The following is a 17,189-nucleotide window of genomic DNA, read 5'->3' as shown; positions in this document are numbered from 1 at the left end:
AACATATTGATTTAAAATGGAAAGTAAATGTATTTTTTTTAATTATTGAGATAGTCTTTACCATTTTAAAAATTATTCTTTTTCAAATAACAGATATGTGTTAGCATTTTACTTAGATTTTTGTTTCCTTTTCCACGTTTATTGTCCGTCAGTGTGTTTGTGTTTTGATTTTTGTATTGTAATTTTGTTAACATGAACTAAAATTGCTACATGTTGTTCGTTCTCTGCTGCTTAATAGTGGAAGAATGTCTCAAAAAGTTTTTTTTTTACCGAGCGATTTGAATATGAATACGTTGTATCATATGAATTTATAAAAAAAGCATCTTTTCTGTTTAATACTTTACGTAAGGAACAATGCGCTTTCATCACCTGTCACTTCAGAGAGCTCGCTCCATTCAATGTTCGGAACATTACGCTGCAAACCCTTAACGCAAGAAGTTTCCATCCAACATCAAACACGGCATTAGTGTACAATATCATTGCTCTTTGACTTTTTTTTCCGTTTCCGCGGAAGCAGTGGTGTTGAGAAGGCTTAGAAGGCTGGTGCGGCGTGTACGGTGGCGCATCGTGCTACTGGCCACTGCTCCCATCCATACTTTGGCTGCGCCGCGAGAATGTCGCCCACATTCGTTTGGATTTTGGCGCTCCGTCCATGGTCGTACCTGGGAGTGAACTGGAAATGTTCCACACCGCGAGAGCCATGCCATGACTCGGTGCGGAAATGTCGCCGAAAAAAAAGGCAATGCTTTGAGCTCCCCATTTCCAAAGAAACCAAAAAACGACACGACACATTCTGCTCAGGAAGCTCGCGAATGCGGCTCGTAGTATTTCAGGTTAAGTAGTGAAGCGAATTTTGTGTCTCCAGTGTAATCGGGAAATAGTTTTCCATGTTGCATTATTGTATACGTGTAGTCTCCCGAACGAGGTCTTCTGCAGAGCGGTCAGAGGAAATCAAGTGGGGGTTCAGGGTACTCACATAGGCCGCCAGTGAGGGATGTGTTGTTGGAATAGCATACATGTGTTGTTCGCGAATAGAAGTGCATTTTTAGGAGCAAGAATCTTAAACACAGAAGAAAGGGTAGTGCAGAAAAAGGGGATGTGGGAAAGAGAAAGGTGTAAGAGTGTTGAAATGTGTGTTTAGAATCTGCACATGCATGTGTTCCTACGAGCTCGTTCGCCACCAGTGCTGCAGCGTCATGCACAATAGACGACCTATTGCAATGAGCCACGAACAATCTCCTTCGTCTCAATCAGAACGATTCCTGTGCATATTGGGTTGTACGTCGCATTTGCAATAAGAAGTTGGTTCTAAAGAAAGTCATTTCTTTGGATTGCAATACTTGTTTTGAAATTAGATACAATTTTAACTATTTTCAATGCCATAATAATAATTGTAAATAGTTTTTGTAACAGCTTCCAATAACTTTCACTATAAACGAATAAATCTTGAAGGCTGTACTTTCCTAGGTTGTGATTTTGATTCGTCACGCCTGAAAGTATGCAAAAACTGTTTTAAGAAATATGTTTTGCCCTGTCCTAGTTGTTTTATCCTTTCAGTTACTGACGGTTGCATCCCATAAAGCCGTTTTGAAGTGTATACACGAGACAGAAACGAATAAAATGGAAATTTTTCTTATTTACAGTCACGAACGAATACACTAAAATGTTTCCAAAGAAGTTTTCTTTTGTAGTCAGGTCACAAAAAATCAATAACAGTTTTCGAATATGTTTCTTCTTTTTGTATAACAAATCATATCTAGCTTTAATTAAATAGAAGCATCAAGATGGCATTCAAAACTCCATGAAATAATATTTCTCTCTTTTGACAGTCTCCCTCAACGTTGCGTTATATTTATACTCTAGTACACACCCAGAAGATTGTGAAAACGCCCTTCTTTTGCTCGTATAATAAATTTAATACCTTTTTTCCATCGCTCATTCTTATCGCATTATCCGCGCAATTAAGCTCACCAAACTGTTTAAATATCTCAATATCTTATAAAGGGAAGTAAAAAAACAATCCTGCACATAGGGCTGTTAGGAGGCGAGTTAATGCAGGGCAATAGAGACAGTAGAAAAACATAAAGCATTCTGATGCATCCGTTGTCTGCCCACAGCTTGCAATCGCACTAAGCAGCTTAAGAGAGGTGATGAGAGTTGGTTTAAAAATATTTAGCTTTAACGGTTTTTTTTTTTTGTTTAAAGATTTAGTACAATAGAATGTGTTCCTTATCGAGCTTTTAGGGGGAATCGGTTTTAAGGTAAGCTACAGAATTCATGTATTATCCTACTCTTTTACGGGTATAAAAATCGTGAGTTTTGTTTGGCGTTTTAATAATGTTCTTTCTCTTGCTGTATTCATATCTCCTTGATGATCTATTTCCTAGCACTATTTCATTTCATTTCATGCTACTAGCTACTTGGGATCGTTTCGTCTGGTTTGTCACGGGATTTATAAGCTGGTTTGTTATCATCTTTGGTTATGGACACCATCGTCCTCTACTAGGCGATGTGTCAAACGTATGGGAACATATTAATTATGCGCACTAACCATTCTTTTTGGAAGTGTTCGTTGTAAACCTAATGTCTATTGCTTCCACAAAACGAGCACACTAGACTATCATGATGGAGAGGGCTTAGTGGATTGCTTCAAGTCCACTCACACGTCTGTATTGGTGTGCCTGGTGTTCAGCGTATTCCCAAGAAATTGTCTTCCGAGAATATAGGACAGCTCCAAAACCATCCTCAACCACCCTGTGTCTGTCTAGGATGTGAAGCTCGCTGCGCTGAATTTACTAAGGATATGTTTGGAATGTGTAGTAGCACTTTGATCGCTAAATGCTTCACACGAAACAATATACTAATGGGCTATTTTAACCTAGTACTAAAACGAGTACTAAAATTGAATATCTACCCTGCTCAACCAGCATCTCTGTACCCGCAAAATAAAGCTTTCCCTATACCATTTACGTCCACCCGCCAATAACCCCAATAATCAATCCGGCAGCTTTAAAGTTTGCTAGTAAGATCATCTCCCAGATCAGCCCCAACATCAACCGTCACGACTCGATCGTCACTGTTTTCCGACACCGGAAACTGTACCCGTTCCGAGTCCCCATAGTTTGGCATGATGATGCAGACAAAGGACCTCCCGGTGACATTGTCGCGCGGATGCAGTGTCACCGGCAGGAAGCGATCCGTGCTGCCCTCCACAAACGTGGCCAGCCGCTGGAAGACCTCCGGGTAGTGTTTGCGCAGATTGACACCCCGTTGGCGCAGGATCGTCTGTATGTTAAGCGACACCTGCTCTCGGGACCGTTGTGTCGTTTTCGAAAGTATGTTAAATGACAGTACGAGCACATCGCCAACCGTGTCGGCACGAGGGCTAGTCTTTTCTGCACCCGAACCGCTCGCAACTATCTCATTGACTACGGAGCGGCAAAGCTTCAGCTTCGCACACCTCGACACCAGCTGGCGTTCCCATTTGACCGGTGCGGTCGCACTACCCGGCGCTTCCGACACCACACAGATCGCAACGTATATGAGCATCTTCGAGTCGGGCTTGTACTCGGTGCTGAGCTTCAGCAGCTCCGAGTACAGCTCCGGGCCCATCTCGGCCGGCAGCAGGTCCGGCCAGCGCACGTACGACACCTCGCCCAGGCACTGGAAGCCCTGCTTGATGAAGGAGTCGGCGCCTTCCGGGCTGCGGAACAGTATTCTAACAACACCTCGCCCCTGCGACAAGTAGCCCCGGCGCGCGAGCGCACTCAGGTGCCGGAGCGTGTCCGCGTCGTCCTTGCACGTGGACAGCACCAGCCGGCACAGGGCGGACACCCGCGAGTGCAGGCAGGCCTTCCGGTGTCGCTCCCAGTGCGCCCGGCGGCACTCGCGCGAGCAGTACAGATGGGAGCAGTTGTGGCAGCTCTTGTAGGTTTTGCGCGCCTCCGCCAGTGTGGCCGTCGCGTCGCACCGCGGGTACCGGCACTTGAGGTAGTCGTGCCCACGGTGATGGTGGCCGGTGGCTTCCGCCGAATCGAGCGATACCCGCCGGGCGATCCGTGAGTCCACCCCGAGCAGATCCTTCGTGGTCGTACCGGGTTGCTGGTGCTGTTGCTGCTGCTGCTGCTGATGGCTACGGCCGCTCTGGTTGGTGCTGCCGCTGGTCGTGGTGGTGGTGGTGGTACTGCTGATGGCCATCGAGCCGCCACTATCGTTGCGCTTCCGGGTTCCGGCCGCATCACCTTCGCTGCGACGGCGCGCCTGCATCGGTTCGATCTGCAGCGTGTGGTTACTGCTGGTGCTGTTGGGCGCTGTTGGCGTGAGACACGAATTAGCTACACCCCCTGCACGGTTTCGCCCCCATCCGTTTCGTTCCGAAGCACCGGAATTCCGGCCGCGCAACACCCGCCCAACATTTAACATCCATTACAATAAGCAGGACGGCAGTCGTGGCCAAGGGCAGGGCAAGATGATTTGCGGGCAAGGAACAATGGAAGGGAACGATTTCGTATGGTTTGTGGCATTGTGGCAGTGCAGCAAACAAATCGCAAGCATACAACACACGCGCACAGCAGAAAATAGGCAGGGAAAGGCGTCGGAAATGGGCCGGACAGCGTGGAAATGAAGACACAACAGATCGATCGAATAGCGTTGAAAAAAGAGCAAGAGAACGAGAAAGAAAGCAGAAAGCATACGTGAAAGCGACATATTTAGTAAATATTATTGGCCTAGGACTAGGAGGCTAGGAGGAACAAACAAATTTAACCTACAGCTTGATGCAAGATGATTGGTGATGGAGGTTCTTGTTTAATTAATTTTTTAATAAGCATGATTTAAGCAAAGATATATTGCTGGATTGTCTGCTTTCATCGTAAAATTATGTCTTGAGAGAACAAGGCTTACATGTTTTTAATAAGTACAACGAGGAACAATAGCAGCCTTTCGACGTTATCGATGAGGCTAGGAAAATGGTTAAAGCAGTCTGCCTCCTGCAGAATTAAAAACTTGGTAAATTAAATTTAACAAGGCTTTTGCAGTTCCTGTTTAAATGCAAGGCAACATTCGAATTCGTCTTTTCTTCAACAGTTGCATGGTGATGAGCATCATATTGCCTAACTCAAGGCGTTAGCAGTTAATGAAAATTGACGATTTTAAATTTTCAAATCTGATTGAATTTCCAAATACAAAATACTGTTTACGTGATTTAATCGCGTTAATTTAAATACATTTTCCTGTACAAGATCGATCCTCGAATAAACACAAATCATCTTACATCGTATTACATACATAAAGTTAACCAATTGAACATCATTATAGCATGAATCTGAACACTTGCTAAAGGCTGATAAAGGCTAGATGCTAAAGGAATATGAAACAAACAAACTAAAGAGCAATCAAATTATTTTACTTGATGGATAACTTCAATTACTTTTCTAAAGCATTCCATGCACTAAGGGAAAATGCAGTACAACCATTAAAGATAGTAAAAACTAACTAATAAAAATAGATAAATGACAGCCAATTTAGTCTGGTTATGTCTGTATAACTTTTGTACAACAACAAAAAACCGTATTGTCAATTCATTATGGCCGGTGGGAAACTGATTCACAATGGGAAATCTTGCTTGTGTTTTTGCAACAGAGCAACAGAAATGGGCAAAACTGAACCAAAAAAGGCTAACGAAAAGAACACGTTTCAAACTAAACGGAAACAAACCGAAGTTGTAAGCACGTGGCCATCGATCGATTGGGATAGAGAGTTTAGTTTACTCGTACACAGTATGGACAAGATCTCCGTTCTCCCCTTCCTTTTGTACCGTTTTTTTTTTTTGCTACTGTACTTGGATCAGCAAACGCGTGTTAAAAAGGTTTGGTTGCGATAGTATGAGAGGCGGCTAGGAAGGCTTGTGTGTGTCACAGATGTTTGGTCCGGGTTGACGGCATTGCGGCACGGCATTCGTTCGATACGTACTGTTAAACATCGCATTCTGTGTACAGGCGCGCTGGCACTTGTGGTGGATCCCTAGGCGAAGGTTACTCTACACCGGGGTCAGGACACGGCGGTCAGACGACGGCCGGGCACCCCTAGTGTAGGTCGCCACTTCGGTAACGCGTGCTATCATCTTTTCTGCCTCTAACTGCTATCGGGGGAGTTCCGTTTCCGATATTACGTGGGACAACGAAAGACAAAAACGTAACAAACACATAGTGAACGTAGGAGAAAAAAGTATAAAATAAGTTAGAATTTACAAAACGTACTAAAACAATGCTACAACAGGTAAATGCCTCATACGACACATTAGGGCGTCACTCTGTTCGATCGATGATCGTAGGGATTGGTTATCTTGTTCACTACTAAAACATGGTTAGTTGTTTAAGGAGTTGCTTGAGGAACAGCTCAGTCCGGAAGATCCTAATGCTTTGGTTAAGGAAGGGTCATTCCGTTGGACTATATTGGACTATACAAGCAACACGGCAAGCAGGACGACAAACAGACAGGAAGTTTAGAACAGAAGAATCAAGCAAAAACATGAAACGCTAGCATAAAGATCATCCATCATTGATGACGCCTCTCCATCAACAGCTAACTTCCAAGTTCTTCATCTTCACCATTAACAAAACAAGAACAGAACACAACAGACAAACAGACTTCTCGGAGCGTCCCAAGCAGCTTCCAGAGAGAGGATCAACAAGAAAAACAACTGCACTAGCATACAATACAAGAACACAATGTACAGAAAACACAACAAACACTAGCAAAAACATAACACGCAACAAAATGCGGAACAATAGTTGAGACTGAGCTGAGCTAGAGAAATAGATAGATAATTTAAAGGCTTGACAGTAAACGGAGCAAAACACAAAACACACAGAGCGACTTCAGAGCAAAGTCGTCTACAGATAGACGGAAATAAGGGGGAAAGAACATTGAGCCCGGCTATAAGAAACACTAGGCATTAGAGGCATCGGTAAGGGCTTGCAGGGCTGCAGCCTGGCGCACTACATTGGCGTTACGGCATTTGGCACACAGAGGTATCACACGTGACAACAGCAGTTCAACACAGTTCGAGGAGTGTTTTGTGTGTGTGTTTGTGGAACGAAATCTGTTTCCGGTTGTATTGGAGTAAAACTTACAGGTTCATACCTGAGGACCTGTGTGAATCGGCCGGCAAGCCGAGCAACGAGGCGAGCACATCCTCTAGCGTGGCCGATCCGGGCGACTGATGTTGCTCGGATGGTAGCGAGAACGTCGGAACCCCACCGGACATCCCTGCACACCCGGATCCCGTGATGGGAAGTTGTGAGAAAGGGGGGGGGGGGGGGGTGGTATAGAGTGAGGGAGAGAGAGAGAGTGTGTCGTGTTAGTGTGTGTATGTGGTAAGTAGTGTGATTTGTCACATGGCACCACCCCGGACATCACAAAACGAGGAAATTCATCACCAAACCAGCAACCACCAGGCGCCGTGAGACGAGTTTGTAAGAAAAAAGAGAGAAAGAGAAGAAAAAAGAGAGAAGAAAGGGAAAAGAAGAAGAAAAAAACACGTTGGAAAAACACAGATCTCATCATGTACTCCAATCACAACAACAACAAAATGTCCTCCAAAAAGCAATTCCAATTCACCTCCAAAATCGCTAGGACTAACGAGACATTTGGAAACGAAAGTGGTAAAAAGGAGCAACACATACGCGAGGTGTTGCACCGAAGCATATTTGAATGGTGGCGCAAAACAGAAAAGATTCCAAATCAAAACGATGGAAAAGGATGAAAGGCATGATCGAAGCAAGAATTTTTCTTAGCGATATCCTAGTTTTATTCGTCCTTCCAATCGCTTGCGCCGATGACAATATTGTTGGAAACATTATTACCAAACCAATCAAAGGCTTCCGAATGGATATAACATAGCAAATCATAAAATGGAGCTAGAAAAAAGTGTCCCCTAATGAAGATGAATATGAGAACAGATAATAAACAAACGAAAAACACATAACAAATAATTTATAAAACGTATCTCTTTTTATCTTGGGGATATATTGCAGCTGAAAAGTGTTTATTGTGTAAACGATAATAATACTTATACAAATTAGGCAAAAGTTAAATAATAATAATAATAATAATATAATATATGATACGAGTTATACAATTAAAACTTATACACTAGAAAAAAAGCTCCATCAGGCTCGGGAACCACTTTTCTACTGTTTACTCTCAATCAGAGCATCAGTTTCCCACTCTGTCGTTGTTCACTATCAGTACAGGAAAGCGTCCTCTACAAGTTTCGGTTCAGCGGTTGCACGTGGCTCTAAATAAAACTATTACATCCTACTACAAAACAAAAATCATCCTAAATCATTCATTCGGTAAGGCTTATTGACGGCAAATATGGGATCACTAATTCAGGCTTTGCATATTCGTCTAACGTGAATGAATGCAGGGGCACACAGCGCTCATACATCGAATGGCCCCTGGTTACGTACGTTCTACTGCAAGAAGAATGTTACTAAGCTGATGGTGGTAGTGGTGTAAAAAAGACAACAAATAAAATCAAATACACACATCTATTTTACATGCGCACGTTGCGGTTTTCAATTTTAATGTACTGTTCTACTGATCTTCCAACGAAACCATAATAAATTCCTGCTGCTCTAGATGTTAAGGTGCCGATGAACTTAACACACGCCAACGTATGCCAACCAACATTCAAAGCACGAGTATTCGGAAACTGATCGTTAAAAAGCTTTTCTATCATTTTGACTTTTGTCCCTGGAATTACGGTGTTTCTGGTTTTGCCTAACGCCGCAAATCAAAACACTCCTTAATTTAACGTCCGTTTTAAATAAGAGGAGGTGATCGGCAGGCGCTTCGTATCCGCTGCTTCCAAACACGTGTTGTTTGTATAGAATTTGAATTTGTCTAATATTGTGTATCTTATCCGCGTTGATTATCACACTAAATTTGCTGTGGGAGGAATTTGAATTATTTCGTTGTCTAACTAATATTGTCATGCGTGAGGTGGTCTCACTTTGCTGATTGTATTTGTCTCCTAACCGTTAATGTATTCGGAACCATCGAAACATCGACTATTGCTTTCGCAAGCTCATGAGTTCGTCAGTTCGTGCTCGTTCTTCGTTTTTCGAATTGAGAATAAAACGGATTTTCCCTACGCTTATTTAAACACTTAAAAACCATCGAAAATTGTATACGTTTCGCGCTTTGCTTCAGAGCTCGATTTGATTTGTCAGAAAAAAAAAAACGGGACAAAATGCATTTCGTACGCAGAAAGGTTGTTTTCTGCCTTACTCGCTTTTTACTCACGCTACTACGTGGCGTACAATATCGATCGTACTTACTTTTAAAAGGCAACTTCCTATTCCTCACTGACTCTACTGTTATACTGTGCTTTTCCTTCTCAGACACCAACTGCAAAACAAAACCCTCAGTTCTGAACAAACTGTGCCTCAATCGTACTGGAATTTCGAGTAGATAAAGCAACGAAGGTAAATTTAAAATAACTAAAAACGAAAGATATCGACTAAATGTGTAATTGACAATTTATAGAGAGTCCGCACGCACGTGTTAGTTTCGACCTCTTGTGATGCGATCGAGCAAGGTCGCCTAACGTCTAGCATAATATTTTTTCTTAGCATTGCACCTGTTTAAACCTAACGAATTTTACACAGAATAGAACCAAATATGGGCCTACACTTTCGAATTGAATGAAAAAAAAAACTACAAAAACGCAACATTCTGCGTTTCAGCGCGTTTGGCCTTGTATATCCCGGGCTAGTAAGATCATCATCAAACACTACCACCTCCTCTCTCTCGATCTCTTGAGAGCTCTTCGCAACGGACGGCGAGTGATTGTAACACAACGAAATGAAGACAAGAAAACATAATAGTCACATAATAATAATCATACTAATCGATACACTAGTACACTAGTTGTGTAGTTAATAAAGTTGCCGATGATGATGCTTATATGATGGGATTTAGGTGGTGGTGGAGTTACACATATGAAATACGGTAAAAAGATAAATTGTGTTTCGTAAAGAAAAAAAACCAAGACCGAACGAAACGCAACGTAAGTTCTTACTGAAGAGCGCAGAAAAGTTTGGGAATAAAGGGATTTAAAAAAAAAAAAGAACCAAGCACAACGGTCTGTTCTAGATCAGGGTCGACTCACCGACGCCATTCATCCGGCCGGCGTTAAACCGATAATGATCGCCGGCCGTTTGCGGCTGTTGCTGTTGCTGCTGCGGATGCTGCTGATGGTGGCCGGATCCTAGAACGGAACTATTCTCGATCAACGGCGTCTGCGGGGAATCGAGGGGCCGGGTACCAACAAACGAACTTTCTAGCCAACATCTAAAACACGCCAAAAAGCAACGAAGTTAGAGTGGTTCACTTCCTGTAGCTGCTCCATTGACCGGAGTCCAATTGCTCATACCTTTGGCTTGGACTAGTAGATCTACTGCGTGAGTGTCGATTTGTTTGGTCATTTACATAATGTACAATCGCTGACGTTACTTCTATGATTGATGATTGAATTTCCGGCGTCACGACGGATTCTTCCTTTTGCGGGTGTTGCTGCTGCTTTCCTTTCTGCTGCTGTTCCTTCAGTTGTTGCTGTTCCTTCTGTTTGTTCGTGCCCTGCTGCTGGAGCAGAGATGATGCAAGTCTGCAGAAGAAACAGAAATTCAAATACACAATTGCACAATACTGTTGCCACCTTCGGCGCGAGCTCTTACCGTTCCGCTGGCGTTCTCGGTTGGGACAGCTTCTCCTGGCTTCTCCAGCCAAGGTACGGCTGGCGGAAGGAGTTTCTAATCGTACTACTACTACTATTGGCACCGGTTCCGGCCGTAGTGGAAGCAGTCGAGTAGCCGGATATGACGCTCGCGTTCAGCCCGCCCCGGGTGAACGAACCGCGCGTCGAGACGCTCGGCGACGTTTGGTTCGAGTTCAGGTGGGACGTGGACCATCGGGAGAAGCCGGTCTGACCGTGGTGGCTGTGTGCGGAGGGGCTCAGCATCACTGGACTACGGTCCGACCGGTGCGATCCGAGCGAGCTGAGCGAAGTCGTCTTCGAGCTCAGCCCGGTCCACCGTCCAACGTCGCTATTGCGCTTCCGCAGTATGCCGCCGCCGGCAGCAGCGCCGCCCGCTGCCACCGTCGGTGCGGTCGTGTTGGCCGGTCCACCATCTTTGCCAGAGTATTGCTTGTACCAGTCGGGAATATTCAGCCGCTGCAGTGAGGCCTGCACGCGTAGCTGATGTTCGCTTAGGTTGGTGCCGGTTTCGTGTGACTTTTGGAGCTCATTTTCCGGGGGCTAAAAAGAAGGGTGGGGAAAATAAAAGAAAAGGCGAATAGGGTAAGGTTAGTTAAGTCTTGCAGAGACGGTAGTGTAAAGAATCTTATCGTGCGTTTGATGTATGAACGATGAATGACACCTTGAATGAGCTACACTTTTCATCTTGACGCTTCGGGCAATTGCTAGAATAGCTTTTCAGAAGTCTTTGTGTCCACGCGATTAAAATACCACCAAGAGGCGGTTTCTAAGTGACCGTGAAAAATCGTTTCATGAGACTCAATTGATCGAAACGAACCATGCTCAAGTGGATAGGATTACGAGAAAGACGATCTATGGCCATCTGGTGTCGTAAGTTTATCCCACACTTCAGGCGTGCATCATACGCTACTACAACAAGCAATCCAGCAGATTTGCTTGTCAATTAAAATATAACCCGTATCATATTCCCGTCACTTGCCTGCAGCATCAAGTAGAGATCAGAGAACTTACCCCGAAAAGAAGTCATCTCAAGCAACACGTCAGTGTGAAATAGCTAAATAAATAAAATAAGCAGACGATGTTGCTTGATTTGAAATCTTTTTATTGGTAAGAACAACTAATGTATGTACAATTAATTAATAGTATTTACAGTCCTTCATACAACTCTCGGCATTCAAACAAGCTTACTCTTAAGCAAATGCCACCATCTCCGGTGACTCTTGAGCCGTGGCAAAGGTAACGCACGCACGACCGTTCGCACCGTACTGACGCACTTTCTCAGAAATGGTAGAACACGATCCCGATCCCAGTACATCCCACAATCGACCGTATAGAAGAAAGCCGCACGCTTCGCCCTGCAATTTACCTCAAACACCATGCGCACCACGAAATGAAACTCGTCGCTGTTGTTCACCGTTCGCTGGCGCACGTTCGTCTGCTTATCGGCCACATCGATCACAAATTCGATGGTGATTTTTAGCATCCTGCCGGTCGTTTCGTCCACCGCAATCACATCCAACTCAACGCAGTTCTCACCCGCCGCACTGGTGGTCATGCCATCGATCCGATAGCTTCCGGCAGCGACCGCTTCGACGAATGTGTCACCGGCCGTGTCCGAAATGCGGTCCCCATTCATGCGTGTCTCCAGCAGCACCTGATCGCCTTTGGAGATGTTCGCCTGGATCAGTGCCAGCACCGTATGGATAAGGCTGAGTTGCGATCGGTTAAAGATCGTATCCAGCAGGTAGAGCCGATCACGATCGGCCAAACTCATCTGCACAAAGTGATCCGTTTCAATCAGGTTGTGCATCTGCAGTCGGTACGTTTCATGTCGCAGTCGATAGTGCATTTCCAGCGCCGATTCTGCCTGTTTCGATGCGATTGCTACCATTTTCGGCATCGAATCAGTTTCACTCACGGCACTTTGATTGTTGTCCACATTAGCGTCGTCTACTCGCGGTTGATCAACCGGAAGCTGCTCCAAACTGCCCGCATTCGTTACACGCTCGGGGCTCTCGATCGTTACGGCAGTTGATGCGTTACTACCCTTTGCTGGCGCTACGTCGAACGCATGCTGCCCAAGCACCGATCGGACGTGGTTTTCCTCGATCTTCTCTATTTCCTCGATCGCTTCCCGGACGTGCTGGTTAAAGTCGGGAAGCGTCCCATTCTCGGACCGCTCCCGGGTCCGGTACTGCAGGAAGAGATCGTTTATGTTGCGCACGTAGCATTTATCCCGCTCCGACACCGAACCACCGTGATCCTTCAGGTTGCGCCGCTGATCCGCACACTGTTTCGTTCCGATCGGCTGCGGAACCTTCGGCGCTGCGTTCACAATCTTCACCGCGGTCGAGACCGGCCGGTTCTTCACCCGTCGACATTCAGCTTCGGCCCGAGACTGCGTCGTATCGTCGCGCGGCACCGGCGAACCGGTTGCTGCGGTGTTGAGTCGGGCGTCTGCCGTTTTCTTCACGAGATTCTGCTGTGCCTTTTCACCGTTGACCAACTTTTTCGGCTGGTCGATGCGATTGTGCTGCATAATTGGCACTTTCTTCTCAGCGGTTGGCACTGACCTCGCTGTGTATGATTTGCTGTTGTTGTTGCTGATGCATGGTGGCGCCGGACGGATGCTGTCGTTTTCACCTTCAAACATCTTCAGCAGCTGTTCGTTCAATCGCCCAACTTGCTTCGCCGATGCTCGACCTGATTGAGGTACGTTCCGGTGCTCCACATTCGTGTCCCACTCTCGTAGCACCAGTTTCTGCTTCTTGTTGTCGGTCACTTGATGGCGTTTCCCGTTCATCGGCTGCCCATCTGGTTTCACTCCCGTCCGCTGATGTCGGATAGTTGCCAACCCCTCCGAATCCTCGTCCGATCGATCTTCGTCGAGGGTGACGTCTTGATCGAAATATTGGAAAATGTTTAGGAAACTCTTACGCGTCATAATCATCGATGGTGCCTCGCTGATACGCCTGTTGTGAGGCGCATCCGCGGATAGCAACGATTCTTCTGAGGTGCTCGGACACGTGCTAGACATTGAAGTTCCACCGTAGCTACTGATTTGCTCGATTTGGGCATACCGTGACAAAGACTGGTAGATGCTGTAGTCGTCGTCATCGTCGTCTTCATTCTCATCATACGTTTCTGGCTTCTCGACGGTGTGGTTCAGCTGTTTCGTTCGAAAGTGCACATTATACGTTTCCTCCAGCGAATTGACGAACATATCGAAGTCGTGCGTACTGAACGAGTTGGTGTCGATGAAGTAGCTCGTGTTTTCATCAACCATTTCGTCGGATTGGTTTCCCAGTATACTCGCACCGCGATAGTTGCTGGTGGCCATGCTCATTGCTGCCATTTCCGTGCACTTGTATCACTCACTAGCGCGCACACACACACACTCAAACCGCCACTTGCACCCAATCAATGGGAAATTTTAAATTACCAAACTAATCACACTCTGTCAAAGCTTTCACCCCACTTTTCGGGGCGGTTCTTTTGAATTGTTTCGCCTCGGCACGTCAGTGCAACGCACCAATGTTCTCTTCTATACCGTTTGCACTTTACACAATAGTTCACCACTGCCTCCCCGAACGGTTAATTATTTCCAATTATGGCTCGTTTCGCGCGAAAGTGGCTTCGCGTGTTGGAAAGTTCACTAATGCGAAAATAACTCAACCCGATTGTCTTAACACTCTCGTCCGCAACCTGCACGTTTGACTAGTGGGAGATATCTGACGCGTTCGTCTGCTCGTCAGCTACGAGGAAAGCATCGATATATCCAGTTCCACACAGGGAGGATTAAAGTTTTCCCCTAAGGGAGAGGATTTTGAGGTACAGGTAATCGGCAGCTGCTCGTAAATGATGTGCTGCTGCATTGCCATTACCTAACCTTAACCCAACCCTTACGGAAAGGATAGAAGGTGGAGCATTATCGAGGTAGGAAATTGTTAATTTCTGGGACGCATTATTGACATAAATTACCTGCTTGAGCACAAGCGAAAAATACGTTTGGGGTAGCAATTCTATGGAAGGAAGGATTTGTACACCCATCAACAAAGCAAAACTACGATACAGATTGTTTCTGTTGCTATGCGGTAACTGAAGGATTAATCCTAGTGAAATTCTTCCAAACTTCCTGAGCTTTGCTTCACTCATAATTCTAATGAGGTGTGTTGTGCACACCGATCACTCATGGATTCTTTAAGTCGTGCATTTAGAATAATCTAAAATAAACTCTCCCTTGATGCGCAATTTCTAGGACGGACCAAGTGTCAGCAGCACTTCGTTTGCCTATCGGATCGATATCCTCCAACATGCACTGCCCTATAGCTTCATCCTTTGGTGGGCATTACGAACGGGAAAGGTTAGGTTTGTTTAAAAAAATAAATAAGTATCCTGCATCGGCTAATGCACCATTCATCCATAAAGCCACATTAAACTGTCCCTCGGTTGAGCAGTTGGCAATACATTCTCGCCAGAAGTCAACGCAGACGTTCGTGCGCCAACCATCGTAGACATTCTGTCGCAATTCCCCATCCTTCTGCTACGTTGTCGTTCGGGCAAGAGCAGAGCGAAAAAAAAAGCTAATACTTCATGTATTTCATCGCACGCAAAGTTCTCACTCCATGTTCCGTGGAACGGACAGCCAAACACGGCCGAAAGGACATTGCTTTTGCCCTTACCCTTCGCTCTCTCGCTCTCTCCAAGCACACGGACTAATCGTTCGACCGGCGGAATATCGAAATAAACGTGTTAGCAAGGCTTTTTCCGGTCCACACGAGCGGGTGTAAGTGAAATTGTGTTATTCTTGATTATCGCAATCTCACAGCACCGTGTCCAATTTGCGTGTGACACTACGCCTTAGGACCCGCCCCACATACAAGCGAGCGGGAAGAGCATTTAAATTGCTCACCTTCGGCCAACGATGGGGGACACCGGGCACTTTAACGTGCAATCGTTTCAAATGTCAACCTGGACAGTAAATGCTCAGACTGTGGTGTAATTGAAATGTAGAGCTGTGGGGCAAATCATTTTTCATCAAACCCATATTAAACGGGTCCCTCGCTGGGATAGTTTCTTCTCAAGAAAAAAGTAAAACCTCCCCAGGAACGAGGCAGGATGCTTCTACCCCGTGGCAGCTGGAACACATGTGTGCGCCCTTTGTTTCTACGACAATGGTTTTCCTCATTAAGCCTGACACATTTTCCACTGTTTACAGCAGCGGGTGAAACCTCATCCGTTTAGGATACCTTCACCCATCACATTGACAGCGAGCATCATGCTTTGACACTGTAGCTTTTCTCCGGCACCGTTGCTGGGTTGTTTGTCCTCGTTCTTTTGCTGTTATTGCAAGCGCCACAAAAATGGGCCACCACCAAGCGATCGGTGAGCCTATTCTGGGCTCTCGCGACCAGGACCTACAGACCCGTTTACATTTTTCCCGGGTAATGGTACTTGTATCCGTTTTTATGTACCCCAGTTCACTCTGTTCTGGCTTTTCACTGTTGCACGGGTGGGTAAACCCTCTGGGAAAGGGATTCGCTTTTCCCTCCCGGGAGGTATACGCTTACGTCACACTATCGCACACAGGTCCAGTGGGAAAGGAGTCTGTGCTTTCCATTCTGTGTACGCCTTTAGAGCTCCGTTCCTGGTATACCTTTTTATGGCGAGGACAATGAAAAAATGGCAGTACCCACGCAGGTAGTTGGTAGTTTTTACTCGAGGGCGTCGACGAGTACCGAGCAAACAGCAGGCACGTTTATAAATTGATTATCCCAATTAAAACTTTCTACACAGAAAACATCTTTGAACATTATAACAACAATTGATAGCAACGTGGACCCTCCTTCCATTAAAAGAGTCATCAACAGCACTGTTAAGGATCATATGGACAGTCTATTAAATCTGTTCACAATAAATTATCTTGACATAGTTCAACTTTTACAACCCGTATTTTGATATGGGACACCATTCGTAGCTCAACGCGCCGGTACATTCATCATTCGTCCACGAGTTCGATCTCTGACGACTTGCTTCCATCCAAAACCATACTCACCTAAAAAAGAGAGAAAGAGAGAAAAACAAAACATTAGTATTTGGTATCCCAAAGTTTGGTGCATCATTGAAAAATTACAAGCACAATGATTCAGTCTGCTCTGAAGATTCTACCACCAAGGAGCATAAATTATTTACAAATACACGATAGGGTTGTACACCATCAACCATCACGAAGCAGCAAATACCAAGAATTCCATTTCATTACTAAGGCGGTAGGAAAGAGAAGAAAAAAACCGAACCCGGAGTCGCAATGTTGTAAACAGTCTGGCGTCATGCTTCCGCCCATGCTTTTTATTTGATTTCTCAAAGGTTCTCTTCACGGTTCTTGTTCTTTGATGGCTTACGG

At 45.3% G+C, this 17,189-nt stretch overlaps 2 protein-coding genes across 15 annotated transcripts in view; both read right to left on the bottom strand.

Annotated features, from left to right (window-relative positions):
• LOC126564362 (zinc finger protein ZFP2) overlaps positions 1 to 17,189 on the bottom strand; it is a 505,414-nt gene that overhangs the window by 143,069 nt on the left and 345,156 nt on the right. The gene's annotated exons all lie outside the window — the stretch shown is intronic.
• LOC126563730 (uncharacterized) overlaps positions 3,005 to 17,189 on the bottom strand; it is a 94,867-nt gene continuing 80,682 nt past the window's right edge. For 3 of the 9 annotated variants that reach the window (XM_050220409.1, XM_050220416.1, XM_050220418.1), the window contains 5 exons: positions 10,746 to 11,326; positions 10,445 to 10,675; positions 10,181 to 10,362; positions 7,144 to 7,269; positions 3,005 to 4,343 (listed from right to left, as the gene is read on the bottom strand). In XM_050220409.1, the coding sequence (XP_050076366.1) occupies positions 3,010 to 4,343; positions 7,144 to 7,269; positions 10,181 to 10,362; positions 10,445 to 10,675; positions 10,746 to 11,326 (2,454 nt within the window). In that variant the 3' untranslated portion in view covers positions 3,005 to 3,009. Of the gene's footprint in view, positions 4,344 to 7,133; positions 7,270 to 10,180; positions 10,363 to 10,444; positions 10,676 to 10,745; positions 11,327 to 12,152; positions 12,695 to 17,189 lie in introns of those variants that run through there. The other 6 variants (XM_050220417.1, XM_050220410.1, XM_050220413.1 and 3 more) reach the window with 6 other exon arrangements.

The sequence above is a fragment of the Anopheles maculipalpis genome, chromosome 3RL (genome assembly GCF_943734695.1).
Source record: "Anopheles maculipalpis chromosome 3RL, idAnoMacuDA_375_x, whole genome shotgun sequence".
NCBI lineage: Eukaryota > Metazoa > Arthropoda > Insecta > Diptera > Culicidae > Anopheles > Anopheles maculipalpis.
This window is presented reverse-complemented; position numbering and strand designations above follow the sequence as displayed.